The sequence below is a fragment of the Acomys russatus genome, chromosome 4 (genome assembly GCF_903995435.1).
Source record: "Acomys russatus chromosome 4, mAcoRus1.1, whole genome shotgun sequence".
Lineage (NCBI taxonomy): Eukaryota > Metazoa > Chordata > Mammalia > Rodentia > Muridae > Acomys > Acomys russatus.
Window position 1 is genome coordinate 3,097,650 of NC_067140.1, and position 27,281 is coordinate 3,124,930.

General features: G+C 50.5%; 1 protein-coding gene across 1 annotated transcript; it reads left to right on the forward strand.

The window, feature by feature from the left end:
- The first annotated feature begins 2,749 nt into the window (after positions 1-2,749).
- Positions 2,750-26,943, forward strand: Bpifb4 (BPI fold containing family B member 4). Its single transcript, XM_051143544.1, has 16 exons — positions 2,750-2,849; positions 3,733-3,795; positions 4,468-4,981; positions 5,392-5,496; positions 6,139-6,282; positions 8,525-8,588; positions 8,887-8,947; positions 9,872-9,963; positions 11,159-11,362; positions 13,373-13,426; positions 15,762-15,932; positions 19,334-19,401; positions 21,391-21,433; positions 23,152-23,215; positions 25,051-25,127; positions 26,920-26,943. Exons 1-16 carry the CDS (start codon positions 2,750-2,752, stop codon positions 26,941-26,943), a joined length of 1,848 nt encoding a protein of 615 aa, XP_050999501.1.
- Positions 26,944-27,281: the final 338 nt, after the last annotated feature.

The window sequence follows — 27,281 nt, forward strand, 5'->3', positions numbered from 1 at the left end:
TTGGAGAGGATAGGGTCACACAGAGTGACCCTCAGGTCCAAACTACCTACCAGGTTACTCTGAACGGGAAGTCCCTGCCTTGGGGGGGGGGGGCTAGAACTCACCTGAAGGCCTCTCTGAGATCTCCAGGAATGTACTCAGATCAGGGTGATAAACCCCAGCTCATGTGACACCATCCGGGGCTGAGCACACTTCTTGGAATTAGCCACAAACCACAAACTCTTGTGGTTTTGGGGCTCAATGCTCAAGTTGTAGAGACAATCTGAATTCCGGTCTTATAATTCTAGTCTATCATAATTACATGGCCCTTCCCTGTCCGGGTTCCTGCTCACACTGTGGCCACTTTATAAGGCTGATCTGTGAGCAGACTTAGCTCACAGCAGAGGCCCGGGCTACGGACCTCTCAGGATTGACTTGCACGACCCCTCGGGGGTAAGGAGGAGTCCCTTCCCTGTCACAGGTCCAAGATGGTAGGGGAGGCTGAGGCCTAGTGATGGATGAGAACTCCAGCCCTTCAAGCCTGCAGGGGATCCCTGCCAGCTGTCAAGACCTCAGATATCAGCAAATAGACCCAAATCAGGACATGAACATGTATACAAAAGCTATGCCCAGCATTCCCAGGGTGGGGCCCTCTGGGGCCTTTATTACCTCTGTGCTGCTTTCCCATTGTTTGATAATGCTGGAAATGTATCTAGTGCTCTGCACTTTTTTTTTTAATGCAAGGATTTTTTTTTAATTTTTATTTTTTATTTTAATTTTTTTAATGCAGGACTCTTTAGGCATGTGGTCAGGATGAGGTGAGCAAGCCAGAGAAGACATCTTGGGCATATCAGTTTTTGAATATTCTAGTATAAATGAGGGTCACCCAAACTCCTGGCATGAGATGGGTGAGATGGGCATATGGAGCTCAGAAGTTTTGTGAAACTCAAGCGTGGTGGGAACAAGTTAAAGAGATGAGAATGCCTAAGTGGAAGGAGTTGACGCTAACAACGGAAGACTGTCGTGTGCTGGTACCCTGAGGCAGATGAGTGAGTAGTCTGGGAGGATGAGAGTAGGTGAAGGAGGCAAGGGCGTGGAGGCAGCCTAAGTTTCCTGGAAACAAATCAGCTGAGCCCAAATCAAGCATCACCTTATCTCAGGATGCCCCTCATGTCTTAGGGCTCTGAGGTGGCTGTCCTAAAACTGGAGCAACTGCCCTTTATTAAGCACCTCTTGCATGGCTTAGATGCCTCACTTTTGTGGTTGTGAATTAGAGGTCCAAAAGGGCAGAGTCTTTTGTCTAAGGACCAGAATCGGGATAGCTCTGACCCAGAACCGTGGTCTTCAGCATATGGTGTGGACCCCACTGCTCTAAGGGAGGAAAGACTGGAAGTACACGAGAGCATCTTGATGGATGTGTTGATGAGTGGAAGGATGGATGGATTAATGCATGGTGGATGAGTTGATGGATGGACAGATTAATGATGGATGGATTAATGGATGTGTACATTGCAGTGTTGCTCAAGCCATGAGTCGTGAACCCCTTGTCAAACGTCCATGCCCCCAAAAAGATTTACATTATGATTTCATAGCAATAGAAAAAGTTACAGTTATGAACGGCAACAGGAATAATTTTTTGGGGCTGGGGGGGTCACCACAACATGAAGAACTGTGTTAAAGGGTCAGAGTGTTAGGAAGGTTGAGAGGCACTAGGTTAATGGATAGGTGGCTATGTGACGGGATGGCCTAGCAGCTTCGACAACAGAGAGATAGGAATGCGGGCGGGTGGGTGAGAATGAGGATGTAGGAATGGGTGTATTAGTCAGTAGATGCGAGAGTGGGTAGGGGTATGGATTAGTGTGTGGATGGATAGAGGGGTAGATGCGAGAGTGGGCAGGGGTATGGATTAGTGTGTGGATGGATAGAGGGGTAGATGCGAGAGTGGGCAGGGGTATGGATTAGTGTGTGGATGGATAGAGGGATGGACAGGTGGAAGAACAGGAGGGTAGATGAGTTGGAAGATGGATTGGTGGAGGGATGCACAACTTAGCTACTTGATAATGGGCAGACGTGGAGATGGGTAGAGTGCTGGGAGGATGCCTGGATAGGAGGAGAAGGCTGAGTGGAAGAACGAGTGAATGAGTGGGCAGGTACGTGAGTGGATGTGTGGATGTCGGAGCGCCACATCGAGTTGCTAGCTGCCAGTGTCCTATTCTTGTTGGAATTCCCATCCCTGCTGCCCCCCACAGCTCAATTAGTAAATCCCATCTGGTGCAATAGATCTCCAAGCTCTGGGATAATTTGTTTCATGAGTATTTTTGTCACTAGATTAATTTTTATTTGAAAACGTTTAAAGCAGGGTCAGGAACTCTGGATTATGTCCTACTGTGTGACTTCTATCAGTTTCCCGTCTTTGGGTCTTGGAATTCTGTTATGACTTCTAGGCTGAGGGCGCATGTCTCTGCTTGCTGTCCAGAGATGGATGGATGGATGAAAAGGAGGACAGATGGATGATGGAAGGGTGGGTGGGTGGATGGATAAGAGAACGAATGGATGGAGGAATGGACAGGATAGACAGCTGAGTAGATAGATGGGTTGGTGGGTGGATGGGTGGACAGATGGACAGATGGGTGGACAGATGGACAGATGGGTAGGGGGGCCAACAGCTATCAGTACAGATGGATGAATGTGTGAGTGGATAAAGGATGGATGGATGGGAGGATATTCAGAGTGGTGACACACACTGTCTCAGCAGGAAAGCGACATCAGTATGTGGACTGCATGGTGTATGGCTGCTCTGTCTGTGGCAGCTGTGTGTGGCCAAGGACCAACCACAGTCCTCAGAATTACAAAAGATGTGCTGGGCGATGGTGAGTCTAGCCCCCATGGGGGGCATGAGTGGCATGGGAGGGGCAGAGGAGGTGAGCTAACTCACTTTCAGTACCTGCTAGCATACCCTATGGTTAGTGGCGGTTGACCTCTCCCCTTTGGGCCATAGCTTCTCTTTTCTTTCGGAGCCATTTCCTAGGCACCAGCTCATTCTCTCCAGACAGTAGACAGCAGAGATTAAGAATGTGGGCCCTGGAGCCAGCCTTCCTGGGATTCAAAACCTGAGTCTCAGTTTCCTCATCTGAAAAGTGGGTGGAGCCATGCCCACCTCCAGGAGGGCTGAATGGGATAACTTGTAGAGAATCATGTGGCCCCTTGGGCACAGAAGTTCAGGTATAGGTACCTCTGGACCTCAAGTCCTTACTCTGTACCCTGAGAAATAAGGACCTGTTGTGCCACCCCCCATGCCGTCCCTGCCCAGGGCTCCAGAGAGGATGCTACAAGATGACTTCCTATATATTGATCTGAGAACCTCTTAGCTTTTGGTGTCTTCATTCCATCAAATGGAGGCCATTATTCTGGCATTGGATGGTTCGCCAGGAATTCATAATCCATGAGAAAGTAGACTTCATCAAGCCATGAAGTGAGGGATACTCAGGAAGGAGAGAGAGAGAAAGCCCACCACGGTGTGGCCCGGTTATGTGGGAATCTAGCTAAAGGGTTGGCAGTCACACCCAGGACATTGGCCCACAGGTGCTGTCTGTCTTCTTGATCTATTGCTGCCTTCCCTCTCCCCCCCCCCCCCCGCCGCAGAGTGGTAATGATGGTGGTGGGATGAGGCTCCACAAGCAGGGTGATGCTCTGAGGTGGTGCCTGGGGACTGGGAAGGGGAGCCCCGTGGCTGACACCTGCGCCTCTCCACAGCTATCTCAGGCACAATTCAGAAGAGTGACGCCTTCCGCTCTGCCCTGAGGGAGGTGCCCATGGGTAAAGCCCGTGGTGATGGTGGAGGGCCCTTCTTGGGTGGGCTGCTTGGTGGAAGTGGAGGGAGCAGTAGTGGGGGAGGAGGTCTCTTGGGGGGCTTGCTTGGTGGTGGGAGTGGAGGAGGTGGTGGTGACCTGCTGGGTGGAGGCCTATTGGGTGGCAGTAGTAGCAGTGGTGGGGGCCTGCTGGGTGGTAGTGGGGGCCTGCTGGGTGGTGGGAGTAGCAGCGGTGGGGGCCTGCTGGGTGGTAGTGGGGGCCTGCTGGGGTGGTAGTGGGGCCTGCTGGGTGTTAGTGGGCCTGCGTTGTGTGGGAGTAGCAGCGGTGGGGGGCTGGTAGTGGGCCTGCTGGGTGGTGGGAGTAGCAGCGGTGGGGGCCTGCTGGGTGGTAGTGGGGGCCTGCTGGGTGGTGGGAGTAGCAGCGGTGGGGGCCTGCTGGGTGGTAGTGGGGGCCTGTTGGGTGGTGGGAGTAGCAGTGGTGGGGGTCTGCTGGGTGGTAGTGGGGGCCTGTTGGGTGGTGGTAGCCATGGTGGGGGTCTACTGGGTGGTGGTAGTAGCCATAGTGGGGGTCTGTTGGGTGGTGGAGGAGGCCTGCTAGGTGGTGGTAGCCATGGTGGGGGGCTATTGGGTGGTGGTAGGCACCACTACGATGACTACAGACAAGCTGAATTCCCCCGAGGTGTCGGTGGTGTCCCCTACAACGACTTCCATGTCCGAGAGCCTCCCCCAAAATACACCAATGGCAAACAGCTTGGTGGCAATTACAAATATGGTTACATTAAGACGAACGACAACACTGCTCAGCTGGGGGGCAAATACCGCTATGGGGAGATCCTGGACCCTGATGGGAGCCTTAGGGACCTACGACATGAAGACTACCGTCCTGCAGACCAGGCCTACCATCGTGGCTCTGGGCGGTACAGGTCTGCAACAGATTCATCCTTGGTGGGCAGGCTCCACCGGCGCGAACTGAGGCCTGGAGAGATCCCAGCTGGTGTGGCCACTGGGGCCCTGGGCCCCGGAGGCCTGCTGGGCACTGGAGGCATACTGGCAAATGAAGGCATTCTGGCAGGCCAAGGGGGCTTGCTAGGAGGAGGTGGTCTTCTTGGAGATGGAGGGCTCCTCGGAGGAGGTGGTGTGCTTGGTGTGCTGGGTGAAGGAGGCATCCTGAGCACCGTACAAGGCATCACTGGGTAAGGAACTGACAGGTGAGCCATGAACAGGCAAGGTATCTGAGATGTTAGGACTGGACATCTTGACAGGTCCATGCACAGAATGAGGGAGTCACCAGCCTGGGGTTCAGGGCAGGTGGCTTCATTCAAGGAGTACCCTGGCTGAACTCTGAGGAGTACAGGAAAGATCTGGCCAGGGGCAGTGTCTTTGCTAAAGATTCAAAGGCATAGGTATGCAAACAGATGCTCAGGCAGGTGGGATGGTGGGTCATGAGGCTTTCTGCCTTGCACTTGTCTATGTTTTGCACATGGACCTCAGGTATCTTTGTGGTAGGAGGACAGAGTGCGGGGAGTAGAGAAGGAATGAGGGAGGGTCTTCTGTGGCAGTGGATGGTAGCGGTTGCTAGCTCACCTCTCTTGACTGCCTGCAGGCTGCGTATTGTGGAGCTCACCCTTCCCCGGGTGTCTGTGAGGCTTCTGCCTGGTGTGGGTGTCTACCTGAGCTTATATACTCGTGTGGCCATCAACGGAAAGAGGTGAGTTCCCTCAGAGGAGAGCTTGCGCAAGCTACCTCTTCTCATGTGGATGCTGCATCCATCATGGTGGAGGAGCAGGGGGACCCAAGTGTCTGAACTCCAAGTCAGCCCGTAGTGGTCCCTTCAGCAGGCAAGGCAGCCCAGGGTGGCGTTTAGGATCTGGGAGGCTACTGGTAGGGAGTAGCCTAGATTCTAAAACTTAGACAAGTCTCCTAATGCTGCAGAGTCTTCCTGCGTTCACTTGCCCAGGGTATGAAGGCCACATGGCTTCTGGTTGGTGGGGAGCATAGACAGACTGCTTTCCCAGTCATCCACCATGTGGACCTTGGAGAGCAGGCCTCACTGTCTTGGGGTGGGGTGAGGTCATCTCTACAAAGTCAGGATGGTTAGCTAACAAACAAAAGTTTGTACCAAGCCCTGTTCTGAGACTTTAAGATTCTCATTGGCTGAGGGTGAGGGAGATTTGTTATGATGCCTTGAAGTAGTGGGATAGCACTTGGTCTGGATGTCAGGCCTGGGCATGATGTCAGGAAGAATCGGTGCTAATATTTGAGGGGACAGTTGCCTGACAGGCTGCACAAGACTGAGACATCTGGTGGTGAGAGTAGCTCATGGTCTCATTGGTTACTTGGTCTCTTTCAGCCTCATTGGCTTCCTGGATATTGCGGTGGAAGTAAACATCACGGCCAAAGTTCGGCTGACCATGGACCGCACGGGCTACCCGCGGCTGGTCATTGAACGCTGCGACACCCTCCTGGGAGGCATCAAAGTCAAACTGCTCCGGGGGTGAGTAAGAGGTGGAGAGGGACAGGGAAGGAAATAAGATGGTCCCACACAGAGGCCACACATACTGAGCCAGTTCACTGTTGCTCTGGCTGGGGCCTGGCCTCTGCTTGGTGGTAATTCAAGAGTTGTGCCTTGGAGAGACCATCTCAGATTCAAATCTCAGTTCCACTGCTCCTTGCTGTGTGACCCTCAACGACTCTGTTGCCCTCTGAGCCCCAGATTCTGCATCTGGGGAATAGGGGAAATTCTGTGTTTGGGAACCGAGATAATTGGTACAGAATCTGGCATGTTGTCAGGGTTTCTGACAATGTTATAGTCAATGTACCCCTGATTGGGGATATGTGTGAGAGATTTTTCTGTCTCCTCTATAAAGTGCCTAAGCCCCTATCCTTTGTTCAGAAGCTGTCGGGCATCCATGTATTGGCCAGTATGTTGTCCCCAGGTCTGGGAGATCTTGGATGAGGGCACACTCATGACAGCTCAGAGCACAGAGCCTGCCTGTTCACTCCCTCAGTCTTTGGGGGGGGGGGAGTGTCTCTTGTCTTATTAGTCCTTTGGCCCATCACCCTGGCCCTCATCTCATGTGGACTCCAGGCGTGAGATTCACTGTGGAACTAGAATTCCAAGCTCTTGCTTCAGGTAGTTTCTCTCTCTGTGCTTCAGGATGACCAGGGACAGAGAAAACAAGGCTCCAGCATCCAAACCACACATCTTCCCAAACTTTTCCATTCACTTCTATCCAATGACAGAGGTGCAGACGAAGTCGGCCACGCTGCTCACTGCAACTCTCCTTCTGCTTCCTTGAGTCACCCCAGGTGCAGGCACCAGGGTGGCTCCACACCCCCACGCCTTCATGCAAACAGGCTTCTGTGCTAAAGCCTGTGGCACTTTGATCTTTCCTTTTACTTAACTGGGAGACTTTTGTGCACCCAAACACTGAAGTGTCCTTGTCTAATGTCTTAGAGCTACGTGCTATTCCTGGATGAGCTGTCATTCATTTGTCCACCCCCTGTTTCACCCAATGAGTTTCGGGGACACTGTCTATAGATGCCATTTTTTAGGAGGCCTGATGTATCTCATCACTTCCCATAAGGGGGAATATATGTAGATCAGTTGCACACTGCCTCCAACACACCAGTACACATGCACCTGTGTGTGCCCTCACACATATTCCCAGTGACCCCAGGAGAACCAGGGCAGGATCAGCCCCATTAAGGTGAATCCATTTACAAAGAGAACCAAGGTGAACGCATAGCAAGCCTCGGGGAGGTGTCCAAACTGGCTTCTCCTCCAGGACGCTGCTCCACAGCCTGGCAGAGAAGGGGCAGTTAGCTCTCTGTGGGGGAAGGGTCCAGGCACAGTGCAAGGGGTGAACAGGAGTGCTGTTAAGGAGTGGGCTGACCAGGAAGACTTTGTGTCTACCTGTCTGCCTGTCTGCCTGCCTGTCTGCCTGCCTGCCTGTCTGTCTGTCTGTCTGCCTGTCTGCCTGTCATCTGTGTATCATCTATGTGCATGACTTGTCTCTTACCTTTATCTGCTGGAATCCAGGTGAGCAGTGATGACCCACCCTGGTCAGGTCTCTGGCCTTCTTTCTGCTCTCACCACGCAAGCTCTTCAGCCATACTTAACTGTCCTTGAGTGTGAGCCTAATGGGCATATTTTCTTAGCTAGATTTATCCCGTCTCACCCATTAATTTTCTTTTTGAGCACATGGAATGTTCTAGATGCTATACTGTGAGCTTAGGTAAAGTAGTGAATTTATTTGCCCCCCTAGAAAAGTGACAAGGCAATAGCTCTGCAGAAGATCACAGGAGCTGGAGGGAAGGTCTGGGCAGCTGGGAATCTGGGATGTCCCAGACTCTCTGGCATGACAGAGCCCTGACATCTTTGGTTTGTGAAAAGAAGGAAGGGAGGAAGGAAGAGAAAAAGGAGAAAGAAAAGTAGGATGGAAGGAAGGAAGAAGGGAAAGGAACCAAAGGGGAAGAGAAGAGAAGTTAAAGAGAGAACAGAAGAAAGGGAGGAAGAGAGAAAGGAGAGGAGAAGGAGGGAGGGAGAAGGGAGGGAAGGAAGTTTGTTGTTGGCCTATGTGGGCAGGCCTGAGGGAGAGCTCTCTGTCCAGGGCCACTGTCTAGGGCTCAGGGGAATCTCAATTTTCAGAGCTGGAGGCAGGCAATTGTGTGGATGGACAGTCCAGAGCCCTCCATATCTGTGAGTCTGTCCTCATCCTGCCCCTCTTCTGTAGGCTCCTCCCCAACTTGGTGGATAACTTAGTCAACCGAGTGCTGGCCAACGTCCTCCCAGACCTGGTAAGGATGTGTGGGAGGGATTGTGTCTTTAGGGTGTCTCAGACATGTGACCCAGTGGGTGGGAAAGGGCCAGAGCTGGCATGTTCATGTTGGTTGGGACAGCTGAGTGGCAAGATGGGAGGCTCAGCATGAGTACCCACAGCTCTGGGTTTGTTTCCCATCTTAAAAGTGGGCTGTGGTGAAGACTGGGCCCATAGAGAACAGTCAAGTCATTCACACCACCCGGGGCTTCTGCCGTGGGTGCCCGTTGCTCCCCAGCTGCCATACCTCCTGAGCCCTCTGGTGTCTCTCTCCACAGCTCTGCCCCATCGTGGATGTGGTTTTGGGTCTTGTCAATGACCAGCTGGGTCTCGTGGACTGTAAGTATTCCCTCTTTGCTATGTGGCCAATGTCTACTGGCTACTTGATTGACCTAACCCTAGGGATACCGCGGCAGCTGGGAGGAGGGCCCGGGTGGTGGGCATTCATTGCAAGCCCCAGAGGTTCCACAAGAATAATCAGGCCTTCCTCAGTGGATACAGTCGTTGCCATGGACAACCTAAGGGCCTGGGAGGTCTAGACAACAGTAGGAATCCAGGGTGGAAGCATGACTCTGCCTTGGTAGTTTTGGAATGAGGAAAAGTCCTTATTCTTTAAAAGGAGGCAGTGTAGACACCGAACAGACCCCTCAGGACCAGGCTGCAGTGCTACCAGCAGTCCTGGATTCCTGGAATAATTGTTTTTGAAAGCCTGACAGTCTTGTAGCATCTTCTTTCACATGGCAGCACCCACAGGGTTTCAGTGCTTAGCTTTCCGCAGCCACAGAATGCAGCCCTGTTGGCTATGAAGCCCACGTCTCTGGGACATTAGGCAGTTGGGGGATGACTTTCCAAGATGGTGAAAGAAGGTGCAGAAGACAATGTGTTTATTCCAAGCAGCCAGGGGAATGTAGATCCAACTGAGGAGCACACGGTGCAGCCTTAAAGCATTCCCTGGTGTATGTGCTTCACAGCTTACAAGGTTCCTCAGCACTGGGACCTATCTCCCAACTCTGCTACAGAATCTGAAAGGTGATATCAAACTCACTTAACAAAGGAGGAAGTGAGCTCCAGAAAGGTTCAGGGACTTGCCTGTGGTCACACAGCTAGGACGAGGCAGAGCTGGGCTTGGGACAGAGCTGGCGCTCTGTTGAAGCATGAGCTTTGGTACACACTCCATCCTCTGTCACATCCAAATGCATGAGGGCACTGGAGGTATGCTTGCCTGGGAAGGGACCATCATGTGACCCTCCCCTCTGCCTACAGCTCTGGTGCCTCTGGGAATACTTGGGAGTGTGCAGTACACTTTCTCCAGCCTCCCACTGGTGACTGGGGAATTCCTCGAGTTGGACCTTAATGTAAGTGATAGACTGGAAATGCACACACACACCCCCTACACGAGATATTTATATATATGAGGAACAGCACCTGAACAGGAACCTTTGTGGATTAGGAACCTTCTAGGACAGAGATAGGAAGCACTATCACACACCACTCAGTGCTTACTGTGAGCCAGGCCCGTCCACGTGAGCACATCTCACTGAGGAGCTCAGTCTGCTCTTAGCACGGCAATGTGAGACGTGTTCTTCTGGCACAGAGAGGGGGTGCTCCATGGTCAGGGTCACACAGCTAGTGATTGTATGCTTGGGTTCTGAACCCAGGCACCCAGCTGCTAGTGTTGGCAGCTGCTGCTGGGAGCTTGGATCTGCGGGAGAACCACTGGCCATTAGTATGCTAATACAGAGTTAACTAACCACAGGTTCTTTCTTAATGGGTTTTTCAAAAGTTCTGGTTGGCGGTTGTTTTGTCGCTTTCCATAGTACAAACACTCCCATGGTGGCTGGTGCCAACCTGAGAAACGTGACTTCACTGAAGGTGAAGTTGGGAGGTTGGATCTTGTGAGCTGGGATGAGCGGGTCCTCCAGGTCCCCATGGCTCTGGCATTCACTGTGCACGGACACCTGCGCAGGCAGGCCGTCCCCGGGCCACATGGACATGGTGTTCCCCTGAGCCTTTGGCACAGAGATGTAGGTACATGCCCGCGCCACATTGTTGTAGTATTACCATGTGCACAGACACACGTGTCCATTGGAGAGACGCCTGGGCCAGGTGCTGAAGGCGAAGCAGGAAACAGAACAAAGTCTCTGCTTTACAGGGCTTTCTGGCCCATTGCAGGAGAAGCCATGAGAACCCTTTAAGTAAACAGGCAATTACAGACCAAGGCTTGTCTAATGAGAGGAATGCAAGAACTGACAAGTGGGGGAAGGTGCGGGGTGCAGGCTCACTGTGATAGGCTGAGGCACTGGATCCGTGCCACAGTGTATGTGTGCATGCATGTGGGTGTGTACATGCCTGCGTGTGATTGTAATTGTATAGTTGTGTGCACCTGATCATGAAGCAGGAACTGCCATGACCCGCTTCCCCATCAAGCAGAGGAAAGTCTGTCCATAAGAGTAGCTTAGCATCCTGGGCAACCAAGAGGACTGACTGTCCAGACACCTCTTTCCAGCCTCCAGCCGCCTTTTCTTCCCTCCCTCTTTCTGTGCTCCTCAGACTCTAGTCGGGGAGGCAGGAGGTGACCTCGTTGACTACCCCCTGGGGCGGCCAGCTGTGGTGCCCAGGCCAGCGATGCCAGAACTACCCCCCATGGGTGACAACACCAACTCCCAGCTGGCCATCTCAGCCAATTTCCTGAGCTCCGTGCTGACCATGCTGCAGAAGCAAGGCGCACTGGACATCGACATCACTGATGGCATGGTGAGTCCACCTAACAGGTCAGTGAGTGGCTGCCTTGGGGTGCTTCCTAGTCCATAATTTAGAGGGAGGACTGAAGCTGGCAATGCCTTTTGTCCTGTACTCCAGTTAGCCCAAAAGATGATGATCCACTCACTCATTCACCCATCTACCCCACTCATCCACCCACCCATCCATCCATCCATCCACCTACCCATCTACCCACCCACCCACCTACTTATCCATCCATCCATCCATCCATCCACCCATCCATCCATCCATCCATCCACCCATCCATCCATCCATCCATCCATCCATCCATCCATCCATTCTCCCACCCAAACACCTTCCCATCCCATCCATTATCTAGAAGAGCCTCTCACGTGCCTCATAGACATGGCAGTAAGCTGTTCCTTGTCCCAGGAGGAGGCTGTTGCTCTCTGTTCAGTGTGATTTATTTCAGTCCTTTATTAAAGGCATACCATATTCACACACGAGCACCTTAATATGAATAGTTAGAATTCTTTCAGTTTGTCAACATGCATGCACAATTAATCAAAAGAGGCATGAAGACAAGATACTAGCACCCTAGAGAAGCACCCACGAGCCACTCTCTCCATCTCCTTTAAAAGATTTCTGACTAGAACAGCTACAGGACAGGACAGTCATGCTTATATGTGCTTTACCCAGTTTGCCCGATAATATTCTCCACATGCATTTCATATCTACCCATCCAGACACCTTCCTCCTGATTTACCCATTTACTCACCCACCCACCCACTGTCCATCCCTCTTACACTCAAAATTTATCCATACACTTCCCACCCAACCATTCACAAACCCATACAGCCATCGATCTACCAGCCCCACCCATCCACCCATCCATCCATCCATCCATCCATCCACCCACCCATCTACCCACCCATCTACTTATCCATCCATCCTCCCATCCATCCATCCACCCACCCACCCATCCACCCATCCATCCATCCATCCACCCATCCTCCCATCCATCCATCCACCCACCCATCCATCCATCCATCCATCCACCCACCCATCCTTCCATCCATCCACCCATCCATTCACCCATCCATCCATCCATCCACCCATCCATCCTTCCATCCATCCACCCATCCATTCACCCATCCACCCATCCATCCATCCATCCACCTGATCATCTATTATCCACGCAGGCACCCATACATTATCTCTCAGTCTGTCTATCTATCTATCTATCTATCTATCTATCTATCTATCTATCCATCCATCCTCTAAATGTTGGAAAATTTGAGGCATTGAGACATGGCACTATGATCCATAAATTTCACAGTTTCTTCTAAGAATGAGGTATTCTCCAAAAAAACAGTGACCCAAATCATGAAATTTTATAATTCTGCGGAGAAAAAGTATCTGTTTAGGTCCATCCAGTGTAGGTAGAACTCTTGCAGTTTTAAGTGTTCCTTTTGAACATGTGACTAGGACCCTTGCCCTGACTGTGTACCTATGTAGGAGACAATGACTTTGTTTTAGCTGCTCTCTCTCCCTCCCTCCCCCTCCCTCTCCTTCCCCTTCCCTTTCTCTTTCTTTCCCTCTCCCTCCCTCCCCTCCCTCTCCTTCCCCTTCCCTTTCCCTTTCTTTCCCTCTCCCTCCCTCACCCTCCCTCTCCCTTTCTCTCCCTCTCGCACCTTCCCACTCTCTCTTCCTCCTTCTGACATGTGGCACTGCCTTTCATCCTTCATCACTTGAGGTTTTAGGAAGTGAGCAGACATGAAGGAGAAATGAAGGAAATAACAGAGAGGATTTTATATTGTACTATAGAAGAAAGGTTTGGGCTTGCCTTGAACACAACATCCACTTAGCCATGCAAATGCACTGTGGCCACTCTGTAGTCTATTTGTGGAGTGTGGGGCTTTCCACAGGATGTGTCTGTTTTAGGGTGCACTGGAATATAAGCACGGTGTGCCAGCAGCTGTCTGTCCCCATTGCTCTTGCCCTTGCCTCAGGACTCACATGACCTTGTCTTTGCCCCCGCAGTTTGAAGATCTCCCTCCCCTCACCACATCCACACTTGGGGCCTTGATTCCTAAGGTACGTAAGTAATCTCAGTGATGCCCGTGTCTCTAGCTTCTTTTATGTCCTGAGGAGAATGCTCCATGTCACTAGAATACATAGTGCTCTGCAGTTTTAAGTGGTTCCACTTTGGTTAAGAGAAAACAGAAGTTGTGGCTGGAGGCCTCTGTAGACACCGATAACCATGAAACGGAGAATGGCTTTGCCTCCGCTTTTGGGCAGGGTTCTAACCTGGCTCCCTGGCATTCAGGATAGGGCAGGTCCTGGTGAGGGGACACAAGGAGGGCTGAGGATGACAGGTCCTGAACCCTGGTGGTGGGCCACGCTGCACAGTCTTACCCTGGCCTGGCTACTCCTGGCCTGGGTGACACTGTGGCACTAGAGACAATGTAGACTAGCCTTGCATAGTCCAGACAAATGTTCCCCTTCTTCTGTGTGACTCTGGAAATCACCTTAGTATTTATGAGCTTATTCTCCCTCTTTGTAGAAGAAGGCTTGTCCATGCTGAGTAGAGGGACATCCAGGGCCGGGCACACACAGGCACAGGGCAGCTCCGGAGGAGTTGTCAGGTATTTAGAAAAGGGCATGACTAAGCATGTCCAGGTCATATTTCAGCTGCTGATGACATCACCTGTCTAAGCCTTTGTTTTCTGACCTGGAAATGAGGGCTCAGAGTGGGTATTTGGCAGATGTTAACAGCTGTTCTTGCTGATACTTACAGATCCCCTTTCAAGGGGTGGTGTAAAGGCAAAACAAAGGCCTCTCTATTCCAAACTCTATATCTTGGCTTGTTCCCAGGCATCAAAGAACTCTGTGGGTATGAGGTGCTACTAGGGGTGGAGGATACTCATTTACAGCCCTCTGTACCATTCCCCATCTCTTTCCATCTGCCCTATTACTTCAGGGGAGAGAGGAGAGATTGGCAACAAAACTCAGCAAGTGATCGCTACCGCCTTCGTGTGGTTGGCATTTGAATAGCAGAGGCGCCCTTCTTAGTTCTAAGCCTCTGCAGCTCCATCACGGTGAACCTCTGATACTGGACCACTCCCTGTGCACACGGGCACTGACTCAGACAGCTCATGAGAAGACTGTCCCAGAGTCCCCCCTTTCATTGAGAGAAAGACCTGGTTCTTGTCTGGCACAGAGAGCCAGAGTTCATCAACAAGAACACAGGACTTTAAATGGCTCAAGATGGTCCCGGAAGTTGAGGCTAGACAAGGTGGCAAATGGCTCAAGCCACAGGGAGCAGCTTGACCCAGGCTCTGGTGGCCTCCTGGGTTCCTGATGCTCTGGGGACATAGTTCCAGCTGCCTTGGGGTCTCTGCTTTGCTAGGTCTCAGAGACATTGCCTGTTTTGGTGGGGAAGTTTGGACGCCAAGCACTTCTGGGGAAGCGTCCTGAGCATCTTCATGAAAAGCCAGTTGGCCAAGTGCCTGAGTAGTTGACATGCATCTGAGAGTGATTCTGGAGGATGAATTAAATGGCTGAATTTACTGAATTTGTGTGTGGATTAAGAGTTAGTAGAGAAGACTGTCAACCCACCTGTGTCTAGATGACGACCTGGCTTCATAGGGAGAATCGCCCTCACACCAGCCATGGGCAAATTCTGCTTGAGAAACAGTTGCTTCCCATTTCTTCTGAAAGTGACCAAGGATTTGTTTAATGTCGGGGCCTGCATTTCATATTTAGAAGGGGCTTTATATGAAATTAACTGGATATTTAGCAACTGTGATAAACCAGTCTTTGGGTGAGCTGTCCCTTCAGCAAATCAGCTTTGGGGATTTGAGCTGCAGAATCAGGTTCAAGTGTCCTCTCTGGAGCACTCAGGGGACCCAGCCAATCCCTGTCGGTGAACTTGAGACAGCCTAGCGCTTCCTTCACATCCCAGGAAGGGTGCAAAGGGCCCTGCGCCCCCTGCTGGTTACAGGCAGTATCCTGTATCAGTTGCCTCTGGCCTCCGCTTTCTCCTCTAGTCTAGCAAAAAAAAAAAAAAAAAAAAAAAAAAAAAAAAAAAAAAAGCGGCCCAGTTATCGAATTAATAAATTTTGACTGTCAGTGCTTCAGGAGACCTCACTTGGCTCTGAGCCAGGTCCTGAGCATCTCCATGTGTCTGGCATTGAGCTTGAGGCTCTGTCTGTCTTGTTACGTGAAGTTGGTATGGTGGTCCCACGTGGGAGTATCAGAGAGGTCAGCCTCTTGCTCCACTCTATAATGGGTCCATGCCTTTTCCTGGCCTGCGTGGGCATCCTGTGTAAAGGAACCTTCTTCCACTCTGCCCACTCTGTGTTTGGAGGTTGGCTGACAAAAATCCACTGCCGATGACCCAGCCCACTCAGTCTGTTGCCACTCACAGGTGTTCCAGCAGTACCCTGAGTCCCGCCCACTCACCATCAGGATCCAGGTGCCCAATCCCCCGACTGTGACACTGCAGAAGGACAAGGCGCTGGTGAAAGTGTTTGCCACCTCTGAGGTCGTGGTCTCCCAACCCAATGATGTAGAGACCACCATCTGCCTCATCGACGTGGTATGTGTCTGAGGGTGAGGTTCCCCCAGCTGGGTCTCAAGACAGAGTCACAAGGTCTCTCTGTCCTCTTCACATGCCCACAACCCCAGCAGAGGTGAGCTATCCCGCTTCGGGGTAAGGGAAGCTGGCTCACATCCAGCCTTTACCACCCTGGGCTGTGTGACTTTGGGTGAGTGGCTCCTGGTGTGGCTTTTTCCTCTTCTTGAGGAGTGTGTGGGCATTAGGAAGCTCGGTTGAGCATCTTTGGTGATACCATGGATGTCTTGAGGTGTAGCTGCCAGTGTTCGGACAGACAACATAGGTAATACTCACTGACAATACCTTCCATAGGGTGGCAAGGCAGAGAGAAACAACACATGGTAACCACCCCCTCGCTCTTGGTGCCCACTAACAAACCAAAACACAATTATTTAGTACCATTTATTTTAATTGGTACCTGATCACTGCATGTATCACAGGGCACCAAGTGTTTCACTGCATGTAGTAACAAAACCAAGGCCACCAGCACACCCGTCCACTCATAGAAGCATCAGCTCACACCCCATTACCTACCTGACACACCCCTCAACTCACACACCAATACACTCACACACTCATCAGCTCACACACTGATACATTCACATACTCATCAGCTCACACATTCACACACCCATCAGTTCACACTCTCATAACTCACACACTCACCAACTCACACTCTCATAACTCACACACTTATTAGCTCACACTCTCATAACTCACACACTCTCATACACTCACACACTCACCAGCTCACACTCTCATAACTCACACACCCATCAGTTCACACTCTCATACACTCACACACTCACCAGCTCACACTCTCATAACTCACACACCCATCAGTTCACACTCTCATACACTCACACACTCACCAGCTCACACTCTCATAACTCACACACTCATTAGCTCACACTCTCATACACTCACACACTCATCAGCTCACACTCTCATACACTCACACACTCATTAGCTCACACTCTCATAACTCACACACTCATTAGCTCACACTCTCATACATTCACACACTCATCAGCTCACACTCTCATACACTCACACACTCATCAGCTCACACTCTCATAACTCACACACTCTCATACACTCACACACTCTCATACCCTCACACACTCATCAGTTCACAAACCTATACACTCACACACCCATCACCTCACACACTCATCAAACCATACTCTCATACACTGACACATCCATCACCTACCTCACACACCTATCAGTTCATGCACTCACACACTCATCAGCTCACACACTCATCAGCTCACACACACTCATCAGCTCACACACACTCATCAGCTCACACACTCAACAGCTCACACACACTCATCAGCTCACACACTCATCAGCTCACACACACTCATCAGCTCACACACACTCATCAGCTCACACACTCATCAACTCACACACACTCATCAGCTCACACACTCATCAGCTCACACACTCATCAGCTCACACACTCATCAGCTCACACACACTCATCAGCTCACACACCCATCAGCTCACACACTCATCAGCTCACACACTCATCAGCTCACACACACTCATCAGCTCACACACACTCATCAGCTCACACACTCATCAGCTCACACACACTCATCAGCTCACACACTCATCAGCTCACACACTCATCAGCTCACACACTCATCAGCTCATACTCTCATACACGCAGACACCTATCACCTACCTCACACACTCACTTCCTCTATGCTCTGGAAACGCTGAAAATTCTCTCTCCCAGTTATCTTGAGGTATGATAAATCCTTGTGAACCCTCCTCACTTTGCCATATTATGGAAGACTTCCCAGAAGAACCCTTTAAACTAAAAAACATCCTTCTCTCCTGCTTTTACCTCAAGCCCCAGAGGGAAGTCAACCTCCTTAAAATGTCCCCCAAAGTCCTGCAAGGTTGTCACTTGGTCACATTTCAGTTCCTCGATACTCTTTGGAAAGTCAAGCCTGGTCTAACCACAGGGCCTTTGCTTGGGCTGTCCCTTGATGTCTGCACGGCTCACTCACTTGCTCCTGCAGGTTTCTGTTCAAACACCACCTTCTCACAGGCTCCTCCCACATCTCTCATCTAAAGCACGTCTACAGCACAGCCATCCCATACTATGTCTCCCTGGCTTGAAGCCTTATCCTGATATACATTTGTGAGCTGATTTCTGGGCAGAGATTGAGCCCACTCCAATCCAGAACAGGGCCAACACACAGTAGATGGCAAGGAAACATACGCGAAGGGCCACTCCCTCCTCTGAGTGAGGCTCTGGCAGACACTCAAGGCTCTGGCTCCATGTGCTATTTTCACAGTGCCCGAAGCTCCAGGATCAATGAGCTACTTCTAGGATGGAAGGTGGTTGTCTTGGATGAAGCATGACAAATCAGTGTGGCAGGGTAGGGGTGGGAGCGTCTTCCTTTCTGACTGTCATCAGATGAGAGGTGGGAACGGGAGTGCGTGTTCTATTTACCATGCGAGTTTCCATCAACAGCCCAGCTATCTGAGCCAGCTGAGGACTCTATAGTGACTCACCACTGAAACTGTAGTCCTGGGCTCATAGCCTTGTCTAGTTTGGCCCAGATCATGCTACCTGAGTCTCGGAGTCCCCTCACCTCTTTGTTGTCCAGGCTTCTGTTACATAATACTTTCCTCTTCCCTGGCTCGGGGTCTTTGCACATGCCCTCCCCTAGAGCCTGGATAACTCCCTCACCCTTTGTCATCTATTCAAATCCCTTTCCTCAGGATGGCTTCCATGCAAGCTTAGATCCCTGCCACAGGCACCGGCGGCCTAGCTCTTCTCCACCACTGTCTACCAACACTGTCCCCTCAGTCTGTTGGAAACAGACATTCATTTCCATAATGTTGTTTTATTTTATTTTGTTTATTAGGGGAAGGCAGTTGGGGCCAGAATGTGAAATTTTCATTCAACAAAGCTTCTGCTTGAAGAGGGGAAGGAATCTGGACATTTTATGCCTCTCTGAAGGGGCAGGGCAATTATGATTGGCAGGTGTCCTGCCCAATTGCATCTCCAATGGCTCATTCCCAGCAAGTTTCAGAGTATGCAAGTCCCTTCCCCCAAGTTACCTTGGGAGATTTTGTCACACCCACAATGGTGGTCGTGGGAATGTCTCTGAGAAACATTCAACCCTTACAGAAACTTCTGTGAAAACAGCACTGGATGCTGGCTTACTCCTGCATACTAGCCATGGGTTTGGGGGTGCTCTTGGCAATCTCATGCTTATGAGGAGGCTAGGACTTTTGGCAGAGGAGTGACCTTCCATGCTTGGGTGAATGGGGCACCATTGGGCACCATGAGCACTCTGTCGGCAGCAGGGTATATGATGACAATGGTGCTTTTTTTTCTCCTCTCCCTCCAGGACACAGACCTCTTGGCCTCATTTTCTGTGGAAGGGGATAAGCTCATGATTGATGCCAAGCTGGACAAGTAAGAGGGTCCTCAGTGGTGGGTTTCTGCTCCTCAGAGTGTGTCTTCTGTACTGAGACAGCTGGTGTTGGCTCATGCACGGACACCAGGCAGGGATCAAGGTCATCTGTGTGGCTGTCAGGGCTGGGTAAATCCAAGGGGCTGCAGAAGCGACCATAGCCCTATCTGCTGAGACCACCATGGGACAAAGCCAGGAATAGAGCCAAGAGAACTTGCTGCCAAGAAGTGCTTCAAGACTCACCATGGTGCAGGTGACAATGAGTTGCTAGACTACTCTTGGTCCTTTATCTACGTGTTGTGGCCTTCCCAAAGGTCTGTGACATAAGGGCCTTCTTTCTCTTGTTTTAGAGATGAGAAACTAGGGCTCAGAGAGGCAGATGTGTTAACTCAAGGCCACACAGAGTGGATCTAGTGCAGGTCCAGGTACCTGCTGCCCTGAATGGTGAGCACTGTCTGTAGACTCCAGCAATGCCATTCAGATCCAGATGTGATCACTGACTGGCTGTGTGACGTCAGCCAGCAGATTTCTCTGAGCCTCAGTCTTCTCGTCTGAAGATGGGAACAGCATCCTCTGTCTCACAAGATCCATGAAAAATACTGTCATCCATTGGGTACCTCGTGTGCAGACACTGAAGGTCCTGAAAGTGTCTCTGTTAATCTTGAGCCAATCCTGCAGTGTTACTATTCCACTGACCCAATAAGTGTTACTATCACCCCCATTTCAAGATTAATGAGATCTTACTTTGTGCTGTCAGTCACACTTAGCTCAGGGTAAGTTTTCCTCTTGGTGCTCAGTGTTTTGGAAGCCCAGCAATGGAAGACAGTCACGGGTGTTGCTAGTCAGCCACCTAGGATGGTCTTGGGGGCAGGGGAGGGGGCATGGCCATCCATGTCTGGTGAGAAGAGCAGCCATGGGGAGAGCAGGGTCTTTTGGCTATAAGAGCAGGGCTTTCCAGTGGGGAGAGTGACATGGACAGTTTGCAGAGTGTCAAGGTTTTGGGTGGTGTGGGGAGGAGAGGGCTGGGCGCTGACCCCAGGATGTGCAGCCTGGAACGTGTTCTCCTTGGAAGGCTGCCGTCTCTCCAGATGGATGCTGCACCTTCCTGTTGAGCAGCCACAAAGGCCTTATGCCTCTTGGAAGAGCCTGTGGGTCCATCAAGGCACAGCTGTGGGGCGCAGTGAGACGAGGGCACTCTTAGTGCGGAGTGTGAACTCACACCCAGGCCTCCCTTGCCAGACTATCGCAGGAGTGGAGCACACTGGCTCACATGACTCCTGTTACCTACCCCTAGCTCTGTGGCTGAGCTGAAATACCCTGCAGCCTCGGCCTGGGGCTGGGGGTACTAAGAGGATTAAATGAGATAGAGGCAGTCAGTGTCCACACAGAGCACTGGCTACATGTCAAACATGGTTCCAACTGCTTCATAGGGATCCCTCATCCCCTCTACAGATGAGTAAACCGAGGCACAAAGGGGTGGCTTTCCTAAGATTGCACTGCTAATGTGTGGCAAAGCTATAACTTCAGGATTAAGTCTGTTAGCATTGTGTCTGAAACATTCTTTTTTTAAATTTTATTTTATTAATTTATTCATATTACATCTCAATGGTTATCCCATCCCTTGTATCCTCCCATTCTTCCCTCCCTCCCATTTTCCCCTTAAACTTCGAACCCCTACCCAGATCTAGCCAATGGACAGGACATTCTCCACAGTTGAGTGGAGAGTGGGGTCTGACTTTCACACGAACTCTGATGCCTCATATTTGACCACGTACCCTGGATGGGGAGGCCTGGTGGCACTCAGAGGAAGGATAGCAGGCTACCAAGAGGGGAGTCTGAAACATTCTTAGTGCTCCGGACAGGGGAGCGAGCTGCTCTCATCAGTTCCGCCAGGGGAAGAGTCTTCCCATGGATGCTGGTGGAGAGGCTGTTGACTGCTTATGAGTCCTGGGTCACTGCTGCTTTTAATGGGTCACACTCTTCCTTTGCAGGACGAGCCTCAACCTCAGAACCTCAAATGTGGGCAACTTTGATGTAAGTATTAGGACATCAGAAGAGACCTCCTGAGAGGTAGACACCTTCTGAGCCTAGCTGAGCCCAGCAGGGTTTGGATTTGCAGGGGATTGGCGTTACTGCTGTCACCCCCTCTCATGAACGGAGACTGAGGTGAGGCGGGGGGGGGGGCAGGGTGTGAACTCACAGCTCCTGCTCAGCTACAGTGGCACTGCTCATTCTAGCTGATGCTTTGGGACCTCACCCAAGTCCCCTTTCTTCAGAACGAGGAGGCACAAGGCCAACCAGGTGCTAGGGGCCCATCTCTCCTCTTGAAGTTTGGGCCAGAGCTATATGTGACCTATACGTGACATTGCTCATTCATGCTGAACCTTCATTTTTCTTCTACAAAAAAGAGATAGCTACAGATTAATTTCTATTCTAAATCTCTGACCCTAGAGTGCTGCCTCTTAAGGGCTCATAGAGTCAAGGAATGATACTGAGCCCAATTTTTTGGTCACTGGTTGGTCCCCCACCTAAGTCACTCTCCCCCTACCCCCTGCACCTCTCTCAAGCCGGTTTTAGTCGGGCTTGGTTGAGAGTATTGCACATGAGGAGAAAGACAGACCCATTCATTCTGGCACTTGTTTCTGAGCTTCTTCAATCCCCAATTTTGCATCAGTGAAGCAGTTGTCATCAGCTCAATTTCAGGCAGAGAACCTGCCCCCAGCATCGCAGCTGCCTTATCATAGCTCCAACCAGAACAGAAATCTTTGGGCTTCAGGTGGGGAGGAGGACCACACCTCAGGAGCTCAACGGCTATGCGCGGAGTGCAGGATTAGCCTTTTCTTCCTTGAATAGCTTTTTTCACTCAGTCCTCCCAACCTTCTTGTGACTTAGACAGCTGGTAAACCCCTAGTCTCAAAACAAGAACAGTAAACGCAGGGACTTCGGTGATCTATCATAGGCAGCAAACCCGTGGAGGGGCACTAGGCACTGGTGCCCACACTCGGCCTATGCAGAGCTTATGACAGGCGATTACACACATTGTTTGCACTGATTTTCCACACCACCCCATGTAGTAGGGATTGTGATTATTATCTGTATTGTTTAGAGGATCATGAAGAAGAGAAAAAGCTAAAACATATTTCTTTTCTTTCTTTCCTTTTTTCCTTTCTTTTTCTTTTTTCTTTTTTTTAAGACAGAGACTTATATTGTTAGCCCAGGCTAGCCTTGAACTCGTGGCACTCTTCTTCTTGCCTCAGCCTACATTTAGTTCTGTTTTTCAATGTTTTTCAAGCACATTTATTGAATACCGCAGACACAGGGTTCACGAACACACAGGCCTACCTATGTGACTAATCGCCAGACGGCCAGGCAGGTGAAATGATCTCCTCCTAACCCGCAGAGTCCTGGCAGGTATATCCACTGCACAGTTGAGGAAATTCGAGGACAGAGAGGTTCAAAGCCTTCCCACAGGCCGCTGGAGGCTGGGCTGGGCTGTGCACCTAGCTATAGATCCCCAGCCTTCTGAGGAGGCACTAAGCCTTTTTTGCCCTTTGCCTCCTGGCAGCTTTGGTCTGATCCTCCTCCTTTCTGTGTACTGTGAGAAGGTGGATCGAGGACACCGAGGGGCTGTCGACTGGATTCTCTGGTGTTCTCTTAAGGCAGCACTAAGCCTTCACCTTGGACTCTAAGGTCCCCCAGGGCCCTTCAGAGCCAGCCACAGCCCTGCCTGAGTTTTTGTTCTTCTTCCTCAGGTGTTCATCTTGGAGATGCTGGTTGAGAAGATCTTTGATCTAGCATTTATGCCCGCAATGAATGGTAAGAGTTGGTACCCATGACTCTTCGGGGCACGTGGCCTGGAAACCTAGTGGCTGCTTGCTTCCTGGGATTGAGAGTATAGCTATACTGTACAGTAGCATTTCTGAGGACTCTGTTACAAGTAGATTGAATGAAGCCTCTAAAGTCAAATGTTCTTCAAGCTTAAAAAATTAATAAGAGCTATTTTTAGATTGTTTTGAGACAGACTCTCACTGTATGATACAAGCTTGTGGTCCTTCTGCTTCGTCTGCCTACCTGTTGGGATTACAGGTAGATGCCACTCTGCCCAATTTAACATCTATCTTTTCATTTGTCTGTCTGGTTCCTGTGAGAATTGTGTGTAAAATTTTGAAACACAGAATAAGTCTTAGAAGGCTCCACCTAGAGATGGGTCATCTGAACATTTAGTATCTCCTCTTAAACTCTCTCTCCATTCCTGCATCCTCAGGACCACCCATGACTCCTTAAGTGCTACAGCAACCTAAGAGGAAAGGGTCACAGAAATCTAGTGCAGACAGAGGGTAGTGTCAGCACTGGGCAGGCCAGGGCTGGAGACTCTTGACCTGGCATGGTACTCTTGAGGCAAGTCCTTTTAACTTCCCCAAGTGCAATTTGTCACCTTCAAATTGAGAGATTTAACTAGATCCATGCTTCCCAAAGTTCCCACAACACAATAGCACACATACACACACACACACACACACACACACACACACACACACACACACACACACACACACACAGAGTTCTGTGGCCACTGGGAAACAGTATAATCAACCCTGTAGGGCAGGCTCCCAGTATCCCAACTGACCAGCCTTGCTGGCATCCAGAAGTCAGTTAATCCCAAACTCCACCTACCCTCTACTTTCTTCTTTCTAGAACATCAATCAGCAAATCTATGTAGCCTCTGCCTTTGCTTTTAAAGTTTCTGTTATTAGTTATCATCATCATCATCATTATTATTACACAATGCATGTGGAGAGGTGTGTGTGTACCACAGTGTGCGTGTGCATGTGTGCACGTGTGTGTGTGTGTAGTTTAAAAGACAACTGGGTAAGGCTGGTTCTCTCCCTCTTCCTTTATATGAGTTCTGGGGATTGAACTCACATCACCAGGCTTGTGCAGCAAGCCCGTTTACCTGCTGAGCCAGCCCACTCTCTTCCTTCTTTTTGTTTTTGACATTTTAAAACCAACAAACACCCCACAGCAGTCACATACTGGGTGGGTGGGGTCCACTTGCACCAATCTGTTTCTTCACTCAGCAAATATTTCTCTTCTTTGATACTGGGGACATAGTCCCTAAGGAATTGACATGGGTAAGTGTGACAGGTGTAGAAACAGAAAGCAGGTCCTTGTTTTTCTGGTGACAGGAGTCAGGAGTCGGGCAGGAGTAGCAGCTGCCCAGAGTTACTGGCCTAAGGTCTAAGAAGCAGCGTAGATGACAAGACTTGGGTATAAGTCTCAGGGGAGGGAGGCTCAGACTATGTAGAAAGGGGCTGGAGATGTAGCTCAGTTGGCAGAATGCTTTCCTGTATGTATGAAGTCCTAGGTTCAGACCCCAGCACCGTAAACCAGCCATGGTGGTGCATGTCTATAGTTCCAACACTTGGAGATGGAGGCAGGAGGATTAGAACTTCAAGGTCATCCTTAGCTATGTAGCATGTCTGAAAACAGCCTGGGCTTCTAGGTAGCATTTGCAAGGGCAAAGGCAGAGAGGCAGAAAAGAGAGCTATGGTCTTGCAAATGCTGAAGGATTTTGGCCAGGCTATCCCTTCTTGTCCACATGGACCACACACCTGACCTGACTCTCCCCTCTGTCCCCGACTCCCTTACAGCTATACTGGGTTCTGGAGTTCCTTTGCCCAAAATCCTCAACATTGATTTCAGCAATGCCGACATTGACGTGTTGGAGGTAAGGAGAGACAAGGGCCGATCTCACCATCAGTTATGCCCACTCTGACAGGAAGTGTGTGTGTGTGTGTGTGTGTGTGTGTGTGTGTGTGTGTGTGTGAGAGAGAGAGAGAGAGAGACAGACAGACAGACAGACAGACAGACAAAGAGAGAGACAGAGAGACAGAGACAGAGAGACAGAGAGAGAGAGAGAGAGGGAGGGAGGGAGGGAGGGAGGGAGGGAGGGGGGCGGAGTGGGGTTGGGGCTCAAGTTCTTCCCCTTCAGAACATAGGACAAAGACTGAGGAAACAAGGTACAAACCTGAAAACTCTTGTGCCTGCTGCTTCCAGCTGGGAAGTACCAAGTGTGCCAAGTTGAAGAGTGGCACGGTTTACTGAACTTTGTGCCACACACTACAGGGATCTGGGAGTCAGTTCAATCCACCTGGCCCCTGCAGCCCACCAGAGAACCATACTCCTCAAGTAACTGACAAATTCATTGAACTGATGGTAGCTGCCTTGAAATTGAGGGGCTTTGGTTCCATTGTATAGACAAGTGGGCTCAGCACATGACATGTGAAAAAGTGTAGGCAAGGTTCAGACTAAGTGTCATTCAGGCGGGCACTCAAGTCACCCCCCCCCCATTGATGCTTGCTGGTGTTCATTCTGATCTTTCTAGAATTTCCACCTCAATCATGCTTCTGATCTGGAGGGCCTGGCCTTGCAGCCTCCAGTAATGTTTTTTTCTTATCCTTTTTAAAGAATATGAATCTAGCCATTTGTTTTATCTTTTTTGTTTTGACATCATTTTAAATTTACAGAAGAAGTTGGGGAAAAAAAAGTTAAGACCAGATCTTCTGAGAATGCTATTCTCTTAGCTTCCCTTTATCTTAGCACTGTATGTGATTGGAGCCTGCTGACCAAAGCCAAGCAGTGAGCACCAGTGCAGGGCTCCCTACCTTTCCCAAGTGTCCTCTGTACAGCTCAAGGTCTGCTCTGGGATGTCCCACATTGCATTGTGTTGTCCCCTTTGAGTCCTGTCACCTCATGGAAACCATTGGCTTCACGACCGTGATATTTTTCTGTTTATGGAGAGGGCTGATGTTGCCTTGTGGTGGGGCTGGACTTGTCTCTCCCACTGTCACCTGCCAGGACACAGTAAATCCACTTGGCTTCTCCTGAACAGTCTGCCTGGTTGTCATTACCTGGTTCCTGCCAGGCTTCCCGACTGTGGAACCACTCTGTCCCTTTGACACTCACACATACCTTGTGAGGGAACTCACAGACGCCCACGTGTCCTGCTTCCCATCTCACCCGCACTTACTTTGGCTCCTGTCAGCAGTGGTCATCTCCATGTGTTTGCCTGTTGCTGTTTTCTGCATATGTAATTCCTTTTATGCTTATTAACCAGAACTCTTATGTAAGAAACAGTCATCTCTCCCCTCCCATTACTTATAGCTTTACCCAACCATCTGTAGAAGGACAGACTCAACATAGGCATTTTATTCTGGGTTGCAATTTCTGTACTATTTATTTTGTTGTATAATACCCTTCAGTTATGTGTCCTGGATCTGGGAAGGATATAAACAGAAACATAGGCCCACTTCTCTGATTTAGTTGAAAAAGAAGATGAGGGGGAAAAAGGGTAGTGTCCCCCACGTTGCCCAAAGTCCCCTGTGCGGGGTAGTGCAATGGTCCAGACAGGTGGACCACAGGCTACCCAACCCTGTTTATCCCATGAGACAGCAAGCAAGCAGCGAAGGCTGCAGCCAGTGCCACCCACCTGCTCACCTGGTTCTTGTTCTTCCCTGAAGGACCTTCTGGTGCTGAGCACATGAGTGACAGAGGCAGACGCTGTGAGAAGTCAGAGCCAGCTTCAGAGAGGATTGGCCGGGACACCATCCTGGTTCCAAGCTCCTTCAGCCTTCACCACAGGCCTCCTCTCAACCCTCCTGCCCTTCTCCCATCCTGTCCTTACCCTGGGAAAGGATCCAGTCCCTGCCCATTGGCCAACAATGTCATGCTCAGGACAGCATGGGCAGTAAGAACTTGTGTTTTCAATAAAACATTTCACTTTCCCTGCAGTTGGGGTGTCTCCATGAAGGACCCTCCTGCAGCCTAGACTTTCCTCCCCTTCTTGACTGTGCCTTGGACATTGGCAGTGTATCTATATCTG